The 17,404-nt window shown below is 35.6% G+C and overlaps 1 protein-coding gene across 1 annotated transcript in view; it reads left to right on the top strand.

Moving 5' to 3' along the window:
* MYCBP2 (MYC binding protein 2, E3 ubiquitin protein ligase) overlaps positions 1 to 10,199 on the top strand; it is a 265,889-nt gene extending 255,690 nt beyond the window's left edge. Inside the window, exons 78-82 of the mRNA XM_011378152.2 lie at positions 553 to 660; positions 1,743 to 1,952; positions 4,517 to 4,624; positions 5,360 to 5,525; positions 9,369 to 10,199. Of these exons, the coding sequence (XP_011376454.1) occupies positions 553 to 660; positions 1,743 to 1,952; positions 4,517 to 4,624; positions 5,360 to 5,525; positions 9,369 to 9,484 (708 nt within the window). The 3' untranslated portion in view covers positions 9,485 to 10,199. The remainder of the gene's footprint in view (positions 1 to 552; positions 661 to 1,742; positions 1,953 to 4,516; positions 4,625 to 5,359; positions 5,526 to 9,368) is intronic.
* The last annotated feature ends 7,205 nt before the right edge of the window (positions 10,200 to 17,404 follow it).

Here is a 17,404-nt window from a genome sequence, read left to right as displayed (position 1 = left end):
TATTCAGGAGCTACTCTTCTTAATTTTCAAAATCCAGAATGGCATTTTATAACATTATGTAACGTTATATATGCCTAACGATACAATGATACATACCTCTATTTATAATATATACATATGTCTATAATATTAGTAATGTTATAGAAATTACTCTTTGCTAAATACTTATTTTTTAACTTTTACTTGTTTGTTAATATTTCCAGTTCTTGTAATTCCAAGATAATATCCTCAAAAATCAGTCTTAAAGTTTTAAGTCAGTAGTTTCCTCTGCTTTCGGGGAGCTACAAACTGAGTAATTTTGCATTTTCCCCAACCTAGTTTACTCTCTGTAAGGTAGCATTAATCAAAATGGCAAAGAATTAGGAGAAGCTGAAGATCTAGTTAATAATGTTCCATTAGTAGTAGAAAAGTACTGAAATTTCATTGTACTAAATTTCTTGATTTTTCTCTTACCTGCTTTAAGTAGCACCTTATGTTTGAATAATCTGCCAGTTACTCAAGTATCTATCATTATTACATTTGCTTTATTTCCTTCTCTTTTCTTTATTTAAGCTCGATTGTAGTCACGTATTCCACTTACAGTGCTGTCGACGAGTTTTGGAAAACAGATGGCTTGGTCCAAGGATAACATTTGGATTTATATCTTGTCCCATCTGCAAGGTATGGAAAGAATCAGAAATTATCTACTTTCTCTTTACTTTCATCTTTCTCTTTATCTTTCATCTTCCAGAATAAACATCTGCCTTCCCAGTCTACTTTTTACCACCAGCCCTCATCAGTTCCTGCTCTCCTTATCTAGGTGGTATCTGAGAATATTTTAGATCTCTCTATTATAATGCATTTCAAAATAGTAACTGACAGTTAAAAGCTAGTTAAATTAGACATTGCATCATAAAATTTATTTAGATATCATCATGCATTGAAGGTACTTTCAGAGTTCAGATCATGTGACATGACAATAGGTGACTACCAAAAAAAACAAGTGTATGGTGCATGTAGATACTGATATCTGCAATTAAAAAGTGAAATCTGAACTTTCAATGCCATTAGGCCAGATTCCTTTAGAGCCCAGATAAAATAAGGAGAAAATTTTTGACACATCTCTACAAAGACAGGGAGAAGTAAAGTAGCAAGTTGTTTTGGAGACCTAATAATGATCTATTCTTTTTTTTTCTACTTAGTTCTCCCTGTCATCTTCAGATTTGTAGACTATTATATAGGGTATATTATGGAAAGACTTAGCACAATCATTGATTGCTTAGTTAGACAGGAACAATCAAAAAATTGTGTTTGCTTTTCCTGTCTCCTGTAGTACCACAAAAAAAACGTCATATTTAAGAAATGATACATGAACATTGTATAGAAAATACTATCTATTCATTTCTACCACCTGATATTGTATAGTAGCATGTGCACACACACACACACAGGAGTGTCTTATTTGTGGCAGTAAGGTAACCTTTTATTCTCAGAACAGCAGTAGGAGATATATTCCATACTCAGGAATATGAAGTTAATAAAATGAAATTTTTTCATATTCTGTGTCCCACGCTCCACCATTTTCCCTGCTCTTGAGAAAATGTGGGCTTGTGAGGACATTACAAGATTATTTTTAAATGGCATTTTATTTTAAAAAATGCTTGGTTACCTCTTAGCATAGTGCTTGGCACCTTGGTGCACACAGTTTGTTGAATTAATAAGGGATGATTCTGTTAAAGAATATTCATTTTTTAAAATTTCAGAACAAGATAAATCATATAGTGTTAAAAGACCTGCTGGATCCAATAAAAGAACTTTATGAGGATGTCAGAAGAAAAGCATTAATGAGATTGGAGTACGAAGGTCTACATAAGAGTGAAGCTATCACTACTCCTGGTGTGAGATTTTATAATGACCCAGCTGGTTATGCCATGAACAGATATGCATATTATGTTTGCTACAAATGCAGAAAGGTATGTTATAAATTATACTGAGAATATTTAAGAACTAGAGATTACCTGTGTGATTAAGAAGTCGAATTATATAATGATCTCCAATTTTTCTTACATCTTAAATCTGAAGTTAAAAATGAGAAAACTTAGTATTGTGTTTCAAGTTGAATTTGTTTACTTGTTTTTAGATTTTTTTTAACTCATACAGACTATTTCCAAAACATGAAATATTTCTGTACGCAAGCTACTTCCCATCAATAATAACCTCTTGTTTGCCAAATCCACTGGTTCTTGAATAAATTCTCTTACTTGATTCTTGACTGTTTCCTCCTTAAATTCTTCCTTGGCTTCCAGGACAACCTTTCTTTTGATATCCTCTTTCCGTTCTGGCTATTTGTCTTTAACTCCCTCATGGGTTCTTTTTCATCCCCCTGCCCCTTACATATCTGTTTCCCCAGCCTAATAACCTCCTTCCCTTTGGTGATCCCCCCTGTACACCCATGTCTTTTCCTACCACCTATACCATGCTGACCGTCCAAAATTTTTTATCTTTAGATACAAATATCCAGCTGCCTTCAAGACATTTGGATTTCTCACAGATACTTCAAAGTCCAAATGTCCAGCATTATGTTTATCAACTTTGACTCTTTCAATCTCCAGTCTTTATTTACAAAGTCCTGTCAATTCCGTCTCCAAATCTCTCTTGAGGTTTGTTTTCTTTTTATGTATATATATTATGTCTTCAGCAACCTAATCATTTTATTTAGTAGTTAGAGCAGCCTTCTTCCTGAGCTCTGTTTGTGGAGCCCCTAACCCCTCCATGCCTTCCTTTACACTTAACACTCGTACTTGTAGGTTAATATTTCTGGATCTCAAATCTGATTTTGTCATTGTTCTGCTTATAATCCTGTAGCCCTCTTACTCTCCAGTCTCATCTCCCAGTAAGCTCCCATTTGCACTCCATGCTACAAATTATTGAACAACTTGCAATTCTCAAAACTTGGCCATATGTGCACACTTACAGAACCTCTATGTCATCACTTAGGCAATTTCTCTTCATGAAATGCTCTTCTCTACCTCCTACTCTGTATTTTACTCTCATCTGCCACCCATTCATACACCTCTGCTCAGGTGGAGAGCCAAATCTGTCGGATTATACTTTCAGATTTAGTCAGGTGTCTCCTCCTCTGTAATGTGCCCATGACTCCACATCACCCCCACCACATGATTTTGATATCTTGCATACATCTATCATAGCACTCATTATTCTGCATTATGATTACCAGTTCACTTGTCTCTCTGCTCCACTTGATAAGTCCCATGAGGATAAACACTATGTTTTTTCATTTCTCTATCTCTAGTATTTGGCACTTATTAGACACTAAGTTAATTAGAAAATGAATAAATGAATGAAGGAATCAATGAATGAAAGTTGCATAGTCTCCCAGAGTAACAGAAAGAAAATATAGATAATGAATAGAAGGCTAAACAGGTAGATGATAGCTAGAAAGGCAGACAACTATACATAACGTGCAAGGAAAGACCAGTTGTGTATATTTGTGAATTGTATTGTTACAAATAATAAAATATTATTTCTGTGTGTTTAATGTACTAAATATCATAAATTAATATTGTGTCACCACGGGATGGCAGTCAAATGTCCATGAGGCCAAGCAGGGAACCTAGAAAAGTAAAGCAAGTGGAATAGGCCCTAGGACTAATGAAATACTTCACAGGCCAAATTTAGTTGGTAGATGACCATTAATAACCTCTGTATCAATGGAGCCTGTTTTTTGACCTGTATTTCCAGTACAAATAATAGATTTATATTGAATCCTCTTGTTTATCCTCAGTTATGGAAATAACTTCCTGGCTATGGGACATATACATGTAGATTGTTCCAATTATAATTGGCCTCATTTATTTTGTGCTCAGAGCAAATTCAGAAAAATCATATGTTATGATAATTTCATTTATTCAAGTATCTCTATTGGATTCTGTTGAGTTCTTGCATATAGTATATAGCTTTATTAGTAGAGGCAACATTCTGAACAGAATACAAAATTTACCTTTTTTTAAATAAATTTTTGTATGATTAAAATGATTTTTTTTTTCCTGTTAGTATGAGGATTATAATTCTATACTAATACTTACTTTAGGAATATTTTCCTACGGTATTAAAATTTTGGAATTTCTAAGTATATTTTTCAAAGCACTAGAAAGTAATATGTTATTTACTATTTCAAAATGATGAAAAACTATTTAAACTTTGCCCTGAAAAAGCAGTTTCTCTTTACTACTTAATATCCCATTTTTGACATTTATTTTGAATATTATACATTCTTTTGTTATTTTGCTTTGATAGTAGTGTTTGTATGAATCCATTCCAGAATTGAAGTACAGCAGCTTTATTTCTTACCCTGATCTGTCCTACAGGCAGCTATACGGGCATACCACTTGGCATTGCAAAGGAGTGTTTAATAAACAGTGGTATTGATCTTATTTCCACTGCGCCCAAATTGCATCTCCCATGGTAGAGGTTTTTTTTCTTTTCTTGCTGTAATCTAAATGCTCTTTCTCCCTAGGCATATTTTGGTGGTGAAGCTCGCTGCGATGCTGAGGCTGGACAGGGAGATGACTATGATCCCAGAGAGCTCATTTGTGGTGCCTGTTCTGACGTGTCCAGGGCTCAGGTGGGTAGCACATTTCATTAGAAGAGACAGTTTAGAATTAGAAAAGACTGATTATATTAAACTTGTTTGTTTGTTTGTTTGTTTGTCTGTTTTAAATATCATCAGTATGGTGAGAATGGCCTAGCAGGCTTTTTCCCTAGTGTTTTCTGATGTACGGCAGTGTATAATTTTCCAAGTTTTTTCATATATATTATTTCTTTTGGATGGGATTTCCATTTTATAATTTTTTCTTCCATAAAATAACCACCCCATTTCAACAATTAATAAGCGAATTGGATACAAAATCAGTGTTCAGAAAAAGAAGTAGAAAAAATAATTCCTTTAGCAATTGCAACAGAAAGAATAAATTGCTTATTTCATTTTCTTAAACCTGCAGTCACACATTTAGATTTTCCCCTTTTTAATCAAATCTTCATAGTACATCTATGAAATTGAGAGACGAAATATTATTAATTTTTTTAATATGGCTGGCAAGGAAGAATTCATTGGGAAAGTGGTAGCTTATTATGTAAGATTAGTTATGATGAAGCTAGGGTTAGAATTTGGTACTTTGTCCAGATCTTTTGGGCAAAGCCACATTTTTATCCATTATTTTTTAAATGTGTGTATCATTAACTTTTTAAGAGCTTTGTATACTCTTAAATACAAATCACTGAGCTACATAAATGAATAGCTTAAGTATAATTGAAATAGACTCACTATAATCTTGTATCCATCTCTTTTCTTTTGCTCTAGATGTGTCCAAAACATGGCACAGACTTCTTGGAATATAAATGTCGCTACTGCTGTTCAGTGGCTGTCTTTTTCTGTTTCGGAACAACACATTTTTGTAATGCTTGTCATGATGATTTTCAGAGAATGACTAGCATTCCTAAAGAAGAATTACCACACTGTCCTGCAGGTATGTGTTTAATATTTTTAAATATGATTATGATATCTATGGTATTTAGTCTTATTTCATGATCACATGAGAACGCTTTGTTTCAAGTGGCACAAACCCAGTTCACACTATCCTAAAGAATCCAAGAGGATCCTAGGCTCTTGTGAACGTCTGACTTTCTGAACGAAGTAGGAAGTAAGATCCCCATGGCGAAAGGTTAGGAGCTGTGATGGAGCAGATTGCCTGGAGAACGAGAAGGAAGTCAGCTCAGGTTTAATGAAAGGATCACTGTTCAGTACTAATGGGCCATGTGAAGTCTGAAATTATAAATGAATAATAGAACCATTAAAAGGGATTTTGTGGTTGGTTTGTTGTTTTTTTTTTAAGTCTGGAACCAGTACCATAAAATGGACAGGTGGCTTACTCTAGAATGGCTGAGAATAGGCAGTGTAGTGAGCATCAGAAAGCTACGGAAATTAAGGAAGCCACTGAGAATACCAGAGAAATGATTGTCCATGGAAGTCAGGCTGAGAAAAAATCAACATGAAACCAAAAAGAGACTGAAAAATTAGAAGAGCTTGGGAGGCTGGTGATCACAGTGAGGTGGCTTAATGGAGGTGAGAGAAGTGGAAGGAGAGGTAAATGTGACCATAGAGGAGAATTTTACATAGATATATCTGAAATTAGTGAAAATACATATAGAAGTACATACACCTCAATATATGATGTTAAAGCTAGGAAACACACACTCATCCATTGCTTATCAAAGTGCAAATGGTAGAACCCTATGGTGCCTCTCAAAATTGCAAATATATTTACCCTTCAAGAATCCCACTTCTGGGGATAGACCTACATATGTGAAGAAAATAAACAAGGGAAAATGTACAAGGTTATTCACTGCAGCATTGCTTGTAATAATAAAAATTCATAAACAATAGACGTATACTGTAGGGGGATGATTAAACACTAAGTAATATGCATCATTAAAAAGAGAAGAATCATCGTACACTGTTGGTGGGATTGAAAAATGGTACAGCCACTATGGAAAACAGTTTGGAGGTTCCTCAAAAAATTAAAAATAGAACTACCTTAGACCCAGCCAATTGCTCTTCTGAGTATTTATCCAAAGAAAACCAAAACACTAATTCATAAAAAATTAAATCCTACCATTTGCAAGGATATGGTTGGACCTAGAGGATATTATGCTGACTAAAATAAGTCAGAGAAGGATAAATACCATATGATTTCACTTATATGAGGAATATAAGGAATGAAAAAAATAAACTAAATGAAAATAGACTTACAGATACAGAAGGTAATCTGCTGATTGCCAGAGGGGAGAGGGTTGGGAGACTGGATGAAAAAGATGAAGGGATGAAGAAATACAAATTCATAGTTACAAAATAGTAGAGTACAGCGTAGAGAATAGAGTCGATGGTATTGTGATGGCTGTGTATAGAGCCAGATGGGTGCTAGAGTAATGGGGGAATCACTTCACACACTATGTAAATGTATAACCAATGCACTCTATACCCAAAACTAATATAAATAAAAATTTTAATTAAAAAAAAAAAAGATGACCGAAGATGGAGTTTCTGTGTACTGATATAAAAAATCTGTAGGAGATAGTATTAAATGAAAAATCAAATTATATAAGTGTATATAGAGTGCTGCCTCTGTAAGAAAGGAGGAAATGAATATGTATATTTGTGTTTGTTTATATTTGCATGAAAAATACTAGAAAGGTAGATAAGAACTTAATTAAGTTGGTTAACTATTGGGGGAAACAGAGAAGATGGGGTAGAAAAGGGAGACCGTGACATCTTGTTGTATATAATTTTTTAACATTTTGATTTTTAAACTATTCGAGATATCTATTCAAAATCAAAGATAAGATAAATCTTTTTTTTTTTTTTAGGTATGGCTACTTTTTGCTGTTTGCTCCTGTCAAATAAAAATTGTCACAGCGTTACACCTCTAAAAACATTTTTTTAAAATAGAAGTAGTAGACATTGAAAGAAACAAGGTCAGAATAATGTGAGACTAGAATGTTTAGAATAATGGCCGGAATAGAGCTATGAGCCATCATTAGCAAGAGGAAGGAAATGAGCAAATGAAGGGAGTGAAAAGGGGACAGGCAGTGCTGTAGGTCATTTGAACTTCAAGGGAGAGGGATTATTGAATGACAGTTGTAGGTTAGCGGCCTGGAAATAAATGGGAACCAGGAAAGTCAGTCTTGCCTCCTGTCTTTATGACATGGAGGAGCTTGGGAGATAGCTAACCAGCTTCTGGTTGAGAAAGTTTAAGGGTAAGCAAGGTCATCAGAGAAAATCTAAATTTTACTCAATGATAAAAAGGTTCTTCTGCATTAAAAAAAAAAAAAACAAACATACACACACACACAAAAAAAAACACTAAAAACAATAAGGAAGTTAGCTGGTAATGAAACAAGTGTTGCAGACAACACAGTGGCGGGATAGTCACTGAGGGAAGGAGGACAGGCCAGGCCAAACAAGGCTTTTCCTCTCATATTCACACGATCATCCAGGTCAGCCACCAAAAAGGACTTACCCCTTTAAATATTTGTGAATCACAGTAATACAGCAGGAAAGGAGTTAGGGAGATGGCAGCAGGAAGGAACCAACTTGATTCTGGGCATTTTCACATGTATTTTCTCACCTAAAAGGTAGATAGTATTATCTCCCACATTCACACATGGAAAATCAAGGCCTAGAGTGGCTAAATACTTTGCCTAAGATCATACACTTAGATCGAGGTGTGCCCCGCTAGCTCTATACATTCTTCTAACTCATCCATTCATTTGGAGAACCGGAAGAGAATTAAAGGAGATACCACAGTGGAATCAGCAAGGAAGGTGGCCATGCAGTTTCCTTAGAAAGACAGGGGTCGATTCTCTAACCACTATCAACCCATTAATTTTAATTTTTAATATGTGGTTGAAAACAAGAGTCCAGATTAAGAACTTGAAATAGATAGTCCCTCTCTTTGTCCCTTCCTTTCTAAAACATTTATTGATGACCATCTTGGTGCTAGGATACTTAATCTTCACAGCAACCTGTTATTGTTATTGCTGTGACTATTTGAAAGATGAAGGGTTTATAAATCAGAAAAATTAAGTTAACTTTGGCTTATCTGCAAAATGGGGATAACAAGTCTTTTAAAGAATATAAAACCACAGTTTTTTGTATATTTTAAGCCTGGTTTATTTATTATGTATAAATTTATCTTTCCCAAACTGTTTCTTTTAGATTATTACTTTACATATTTTACTGCTCATATTTTAAGCTGATTTTTATTGATTTTTATTTTTCTACTAATCTCCCTCCTATCTACTTTTCAAAAGAACACTAATAATCAGTCTTCCCATTTCTTCAAAGAAGATGAAAGGGTAACATGGCTTATTTACACTTAAATTTGTTTTTACCTGGAGAAAAACATTCTGTACAAAAGTCTCCATATTTTGTCATCCAGAATAACTTTCTGCCTGACTAATTTGAGGGATTTTTGTGACCATTTTTGTTTATTGCTGTTTGCTTTAAAATGATGTACATAATTCATTTATTAATAGAAAAAGATCTGTAGCTCCTGGTGGTTATCTTCAGGCAAGTTGTTATGGGTAAGGGATCATGTCCCCTTCCTCTACATATATATCTGGTATGTTGAGTTTTTTTATGGTGAACATTTTTACTTTTTTGGTTTGAAGAATAAATTTTAATTTTATATTTGCATAGCCATTAGTCGTTATTTCTGTCAATAACTTATCAGTGATTTTTATTTACATTAGGTTTATGTGATTACATATTTTTAAATTATATTCTTTTGCCTCCTTCAAAATTTATACAGGTCCCAAAGGCAAACAGTTAGAAGGAACTGAATGCCCACTCCATGTTGCTCACCCGCCCACTGGGGAGGAGTTTGCTCTGGGCTGTGGAGTGTGCAGAAATGCTCACACTTTTTAAAACACTCAGACTCCTTTGTCGATAGAGTGAAAGTTGCCTTCATCCCCAGCGGATGTGGTGAAGTTTAAACTCTGCTCAGGATAAGGACGGGACCATTTTTACATCCATGAAAATGAACCATTCACAGTGCAAGAAGGATGCCAAATACCATGTACATAATTCTTGCTATGGAAAGTTTCCTCATTATTTCAGTTTATTTTTTTTTTTGAGCCAAGACATCAAACTTGTGAGGTGTTTGCATGTGGCCACTACCGTCATTGGCCTGTGAAGCATTGGACATGTATAGATAATTGATATAAAAGAATCGCCATGCCCATGGACTAAGAATGATGCTGGCTTTCAAGCAAAAAAGAAAAATAATCATTGTTTATTGTATACTGCCTTTTTGTAATCCTGTACAATTGCATCACGGGTGGGGATAAAAAGAGGAATATTCTGGTTTATTTCCTAGACTGTTATTTAAAAAAAAAAATTGTGTTAGGACAGCATATAAATGTAATAAGTATCACACTGTATATAAAGATATCAATGTTTGTCCTCTATAAGAATTACTAAATTACAAATGCAATTTCATTTAAACTTCTAGGTTAAGTTTGAGCCTGAAATTTTAATGAAGTGCAATACTGAGTGTGCCTCATTATCTTGCAGCTGTAAACATATTGGAATGTACATGTCAATAAACCACTGTACATTTTTATACAGTGATAAAGTCTAACAATTGTGTATGGTATTGCTTCAGAAACAAAATTTAAATATCTTTAAAGTCTAAAATTCTATCCAGTTCTTGGCAAGAAATTTACTAACACAGCACAATCATAACTTGCATAACTGTTAGAGAAAATAAGAGTAGTAATGAAGCACAATGTTGGAGTCTTAAATATCGGATAGAAGACAGAAGAAAGCATTTAGGAAATTGACCAACCTCCCACCATATTAACCAGCACCCTTTAGAACTTTTATAAAGTGATCGACAAAATCTCTAGTTTTCTCTTTATCTGTTATAGACTACAATGTGTTTTGGTAATTTTTTGTTGTTGTTTTAGTAGTTAACCCATGAAATTGTCAGAAATTATTTTATTTCTGACTCATCATAAAATCAGATTATATTTATTTTATGAGACTTGACAAAAGTTTTATTCTGAATTCCCAATGTTGGAAATGTATAGTTTGTCAGTATCAATTATTTTAATGATATTTGTTAAGCATTTGTGAGAAATTTAATCTGCCTTGAAGGACCTTAAATTAAGAAAAGACTAAATCTGAGCAAAGGTAACTATTTAGAGAATGTTCTAATAAATTTCATTAAAATGTCCAAGCCAAATGCTTCAAGATTTAGGAAAGATCGTTATTAATGGTTTTGGTTTTTGTTATTGTTGTTGGGAGAAGTGTAGCTAAGAGATTGGTGACGCTGCATTTTGAAGAATAAGTAGCATTTTAAGGGGCAGAGATGTAAAGAAAGGCATGAGAAAAAAAGTATGTAAATAGAAAATTCTAGAATATGATAGAACAATGAGTAATCTAACTATTGTAGACTTTATTGTTTAAAAAAAGTGAAGATCGTGAAGACTGATGTCTTTATGACACAACTTGTGGATCCACTGATTAAACATGAGCAAGGAAGGACTTTGAAACAGTACAGAAGATCCCCCTTCATCTGAAGATACATCTGAACAATCACTAAAAAGAAACAATAATACTTTCTTTTAAAATCTCTCAAGAGGAGATTATGCAAACTTCCTTTGTAGTGTGTGACAGTGCCTTAGAGTTGCAAGCAATTTTTAATTGCCCAATGTGTTTGAAAGCACAGGTAATTTGTTGTCATTTAGGGCACTTATGGTGGTTCCAAGCCAAGGGTTACAGGAGACAGCCATTCAATTTCATCCTCTAGAATACCTTGGATTAATATTTTGTGAAGAAACCCTGATACCTTAAGCTGAAAAATGTCTTGAAGGCATTCACACATTTATATACTCTCACATTTTTCTTTTTGATAAAAAGCCAGTTGGGACACTACCTATGTTCAAAAGAGATTCCAGAACCTTCAGAACTACACAGCATTTTTCTTCAGAACATGTCATGCTTCCATGAGGATGCTGGGTAACAGCGTTTTTCTTCAGAACATGTCATGCTTCCCCTCAGCCCCAGCTTCTACCTCTCAGGACCTGCCCAGCCTCAGACTCTTTTTTTTTTTTTTTTTTAAGCCCACACCTATCACAGTAATCATGTTCCATGCCCAGGCCTATGGGAGAAAACTGAAGGCACATGCTCAGGAGTGGCTTTAAATGTTTCCAGAAAACACAAAGTAGGTACAGAGACGGACACTGTTCCTAGGTACACCCCAGGAAAACGAGAGAATGCAATGAGGCCATTGTAAACATGGTTGACTTAAACTCACAGGCCACAGGATTGAAACTAACTTTGAAAATGCCAAAAAAAGAGGATGCCACATAGATAGGAGACGTCACAGGCACTTGAAAACTGTAAAGAATACTATTTTGTATACATTAACTTTTCTGGCAAATTGATCAGCTCCAGTGTGTAAATTGGAGTGGAAAAGAAATGGGAAACTATCGAGATGGCTTAACTGTCACGAACTATCTCAAGTTAATATTCTAGTAATAAAAGAGATAAAAGCAACAAAGCCCTGCAATGTATACTCACAATGACTTCAACTTATCTTCATTTATGAGGAAGCTATTTTTAACCATATCCCAAGCATCTCGAAAACAAAACTTAAAATATTTTAGAAGTAAGTTATGACAGCAGAGGGGAGAGGCTTTGGCATGCATTTGGCTCAAGCATACTGTGCGCAAAGACTATTTTCAAATACAGAGTAATACACTAGGCAGGAAACAAAGCAGAATCACAATAGCATTGGAGAATCTGGAAGGAAACTTTAATTTCCTGTTACATTTTCAGGCCAAAGAAAAGCGATTTTTCTTAAGCAGTTTTCTAGCTCGATTTAGGGCTAAAAACATTTTATCAATAAGCGTATTTGAAAAATATATGCAGTACTCTCTTCATTCTCTGATAATTTACAATAGTTACTGATTTGCTGCTTTTTTTCAGATTTTTCAGCCCCAGCATTTCTCCCTGTCCACTTTGTCACTGAATTCCACCTGCACGTGGTTACATGTGTTTCTAATGGTAGCTGCATGATGAAACATTTTCCTGAAACCTGCCAACAGTACCTAAGGAGTGCTGAAATTGAAACCAGAAGATTGGGTTCAAGTCACACCCTTGCCTCTGTTTTGACTGTGACCTTGAGTCAGGCACTTACCCTTTCTTAGTCACAATTCCTTAGAAATAATAATGCCGAATCTAAATCAGATGAGGAAGTATTTACAAAAACACTTAGTCCATGATAAAGTATGATTTGAAAGTGAAGAGTAAGGAAGAGAAGAACATTTATTTTACACCTCCTAAATGGCAGACATCAAATTATAGGCATTTTATTTAATTCTAGCAACTCTGTAAGGAAAAACATAATCTTATTTCAATAGATGACTTTAAAGGTTTTGAGAAGTTAAATAATTTGCATTATATTCTAGCTAATATAATCCAGATTTGGCTAAAAAAATCCTGAGATGTGAATCCAGATCTTTCTGTCTCTCAAATCTAAACTCTTTTTCTATCACATCATGCTATTAATATTACATTACCAACTTGTTCTATGAAAAGAGGTAATTTATGAAATGGTAAGTGGACACTTGTAACATGAGCAAGGCTGCTAAAGCAACAACTGTATATGCCTCAAGGATTGTGCAGTAGAGATGTAGAGGCACACAACTCGCATCTCCCTTCATGGGAGACCCTACCTGGAGGAAGGCAAGTAACTAACAGCCTCCAAGGTGCAGCACCTGTGGGATCCACCACAGCATTTCATCTAAGCCACATCCTTCCTGGGCAGCACCAATCAATGATAGAGCATGGCGGGGATGCTAGAGGCCATTTCCACCCAAGGAAGCACTCCTTCCTGGGCATTCTTCCTTCTGCCTGTCCTTTCATAGATGCCAAATCCATGTCGCAGTCTGAAAGGCTCTCCTTGCCTACTCCTGCTCCTTGCCCCTGATCTCTCACAGGTACTACCCCCAACAGATGTCTTGCACCTCTAACCTTATCTTGGCATCTGCTTCCGAAAGACCTGACTGACCAACATAAAAGGATAATACATTTTGTGGATGCTTTGTTTCACAAATGATATAAGGTAGCTTAGAAAGAATACATAAACTGTAAGAGATAAGTACTGGAGGGAGTTATAGTGAAGAGAAATTATGAAAGAAAACAAAAGCCAAGGTTAGAGATGAGTGCCCAGTAAGTAACCATACAGTCTTACATAGTTGCTAGATAATAGGCCATCAACTTCACAATAAGTTTCTTAGCTAACCAAGCAAGGCAAGAAACATGTTCAATTACAACCTAAATATCCATTTCCTAAAAATAAAAAAATAAAAAACAAATACTGGTATTTGAACCTGATCTTGATGGAAGTTTTGACAAGCAAAAGTGAGAAAGAATGTTCCAGGGAGAAAGTGATGAGAACTAAGGCACTGATGTGTTCCTCAAAAGTGTAAGTAAGCTGTTTTGCTTCATTAATTCATTTAATAAATATTTGAACACCTGTCTTATATCCATACTTGACAGTACAGGTTCATGAGAGTAGGAACTATATTCCCTGTTGCTTAGTAACTGACTTACAGAGGGAGCTTGACAAATGAACTGTATAAGTTAGTGAGTAAATATGTGCAATGCATTGTGCCAGGCACTAGGGATGTGACATTCACAGAACATAAATACAGAAACATGTAAATAATACAGTTATTAAGAACTATAGTCAAGGTTTTCTAATAATAAAAGATAATATTTGTTGAAAGCTGACTGTGGCCAAGCACTGAGCTAATGCATGGGTGTAGTAGGCAGAATAATGGCCCCAAATACACCCATATCCTGATCCCCAGGAGATGTGAATATGTTGCCTTACATGTCAAAAGGGACTTTGCAGATGTGCTTAAGGGTACAGACCTTGAGATAGGGAGATTTTTCTGGATTAACCCTATGGGCCCAATGTAATCACAAGGGTCCTAACGTGGGAAGAAGGAGGCAAAGTCAGACAACAGCTTGATTTTAGCCTGTTTTGGACGTCAGACCTCCTGAACTGTACCATAATAAATTTGTGTTGTTTTAAGCCACTGAGTCTGTGGTAATTTGTTATAGCAGCGATAGGAAACAAATACAATGGGCTTCACATGCATTATCACATTTTCATCTTCTATAAACCTATGAACTATTATTTTAATTTTTCAGATGAGGCAACTGAATTTCACAGAGGTTAAAAAACTAGACCAAGGTTTTGCAAAGACTTAGTACCAAAAGACAAAGAATTTAAAATATCTCAATTTTTAAAATTGCTTACATATTGAAATGATATTTCAGATATAGTGGGTATATATTTAAATAAAATGTTGTTAAAATTAATTCCAGTTGTTCTATTTTACTTTTTTTTTAATTTGGCTTCTAGAAAATTTTAAATTTCATGTGGTTTGCATATATTTCTAATGAATAATACATGCCAAAAATCTCATTCTCAACAGTTTGCATTCTATCACCTATCTTTGGATTTTTTTTTTTTTTTTCTGAGCAAGAGACATGTGCTTTAGGAATATAATGCAGGAAGCCGGTCAGAGGGTGGCTTGAAAAACACTGCCCTTGAGGCAGACCACTTGGAAAGTTGTGACATTGGTCTTGGGAAGAGTTGATAAAGGTCTTGCCCAAGTCTCAAAACACACTTCTTTCCTTTGAAGAGCTTACAGCCTAATTCTAGATAGGTTTAAAACCAGAGTTGGCATAAAATGAAATAGTTTTGTTAGGCTCATTTGCCAGAGAGGGAGGTGTGTGCCAGAGTAACTACCAAGAGGGGAGCAGTGGGGTTGCTGAGGCAAGACGCCAAGGAGGAGTGAGTGTCCTCACTCACGGACTTAGAGCAATACTAAGAAGAGCAGCAATGTGGGTAGCATTTACCATAAGCCTGCTACTGATCTCCACGCTTTACATGTTAACTCATTCAATTCTCATGACGAAGCTATATGATAGGTGGTGGTGGTGTTGTTATTCCCATTTTGCTGATAAGGAAACTGAAACACAAAGAAGTTAAATAGTATCTTATTCAAGTTTGCTTATATTGAGAAGGCAGAACCAGGATCAAAACCTAAACCACAACCCAGATCACATCTCCATTCCCATCTGGAGCAGCTTTGACTGGCAGGGGAGATTTAGGGCACTCAAGTTTGCAAGAGCTGAGATGGGGATGAGGAGACAAGAGTTCCTCCTCCAGAGGGGCAACACCAGGAGCTGAGGGAAGAGAGCTTCGAAAAAGGAGAGGAACTGGAGAGAGAAAAAAGAAGTTAAAGAGTGGGAAATAATACTCTAAATCTATAAGGCCCTTCCCTTGTATAATTCACAGGAATGATTGAGGTAGAGTTAAAAGCTCAGTTCCTTTCCAACTCAACTGTTCTTCAGAGATCTATCTACCAGCTCTTGAAGAAAGAATTTCATGTGTCTTTCTCATAGTAAGGTCTGTGGCTGATCTATTAACTTGAAGACAAGAAACCTATTAAAAAGGGGCAGTTGTCATGCCCATTTTCCTGGGGCTCCACCTAAGATCACCCCAGCCCCAGCGACCACCACCCCTATATTACTAGGCAGAATTGCCCTTGGTTGACGGCAGCTATGGAGACGATGCCACACCCACTTCCACTCCCAGACTCAGAACACAGTGAGACCAAATTCCATGATTACCTTTCGGTTAGAAGAAAAAATCATTTGAGAACCAAGGAAGAACCTTTCCAGATCAAGTTTGCACTGGTAAGGAGTTCTGATTGCAAGCAAAAGAAAACATTCAAAATACCTTTAGCAAGAAAAACATGCACTTGCTTATGATATCTCCAGGCTTTGGGAATAGAGCAGAACCAGGGCCAGAGGCTCTGGCTCCCTTACTTCTCTAAGTCCTCTCTGCATCACTTTTGCTGTTCTTTTTCACCGCAGAGTACGTTTTTCTGTTCTCCAGACCAAGTGGTAGTTCCTGGGTTTATATGATTAAGAAATAAATCCACTTTTTTTTTTTTTCGAAAAGGTGAAATAAAATCTTTAAATAATAGTAGGGGAGAAGAGGAAGCATTTGATAGGTAAACTATGCCAAGATACTTGTCTTCTTTAGGGAGAGGATAGCCTGTAATGAGGAATTAAAAAGAGACAATTGGAGTGTGAAAGTCTTAATGTGATAATAAAACATACTCGTTATGTTTGCTGATTTAGTTTAATGTTCTTTTCTGATCATTTATAATGTTAATCTAGCTTTAATAAATGGGCCTGCATTTGATTTTTCTTCCTCTAATAATTATCGCCTGTCTTAAAACTTGTTATTGTCCTTCATCATCCAGTCACTGAGGGACCCAAAAAATGTTGCAATTCAGGTACAACCACATTTATGTTGCTAGAGACTTTGTTCATTTGGCTGGATCATCTGATACTCAGGTCCTAACATACAACATTGCATTTTCCCACAATGAATCTGATTGTAATTTTACACATAACTTCCTAGCTCAGTTTTGGAGGGGAAGTGGGAGTGGATGCCTCCCTGAGCACCGCTGTCTTCCAGTCTCTTACACATGGGTCCGATCCTTGAAAGACATCTTTGGATGGAAAATTACTTTATTTTTGAGGGAGGCAGGAGGGGTGGTGCATGATTCAAGTCATGATTTTGCGCCTAAGGACATTCTAACATTTTAAGAAAACCCAGTATTCAAAAACCCACTTTTAAAACAAGTTAACTAGGTAGCAGTTATACAAAGATGCCTCAATTTACAAAAGGCTTCAGCAGAGGTTATGTTTTTAAATGACCATCTATTTCTTTACACTTTCTTT

The sequence above is a fragment of the Pteropus vampyrus genome, unplaced genomic scaffold (genome assembly GCF_000151845.1).
Source record: "Pteropus vampyrus isolate Shadow unplaced genomic scaffold, Pvam_2.0 Scaffold332, whole genome shotgun sequence".
NCBI lineage: Eukaryota > Metazoa > Chordata > Mammalia > Chiroptera > Pteropodidae > Pteropus > Pteropus vampyrus.
The sequence above is the reverse complement of the archived record's forward strand: the minus strand, read 5'-3'. Positions and strand labels throughout refer to the sequence as shown.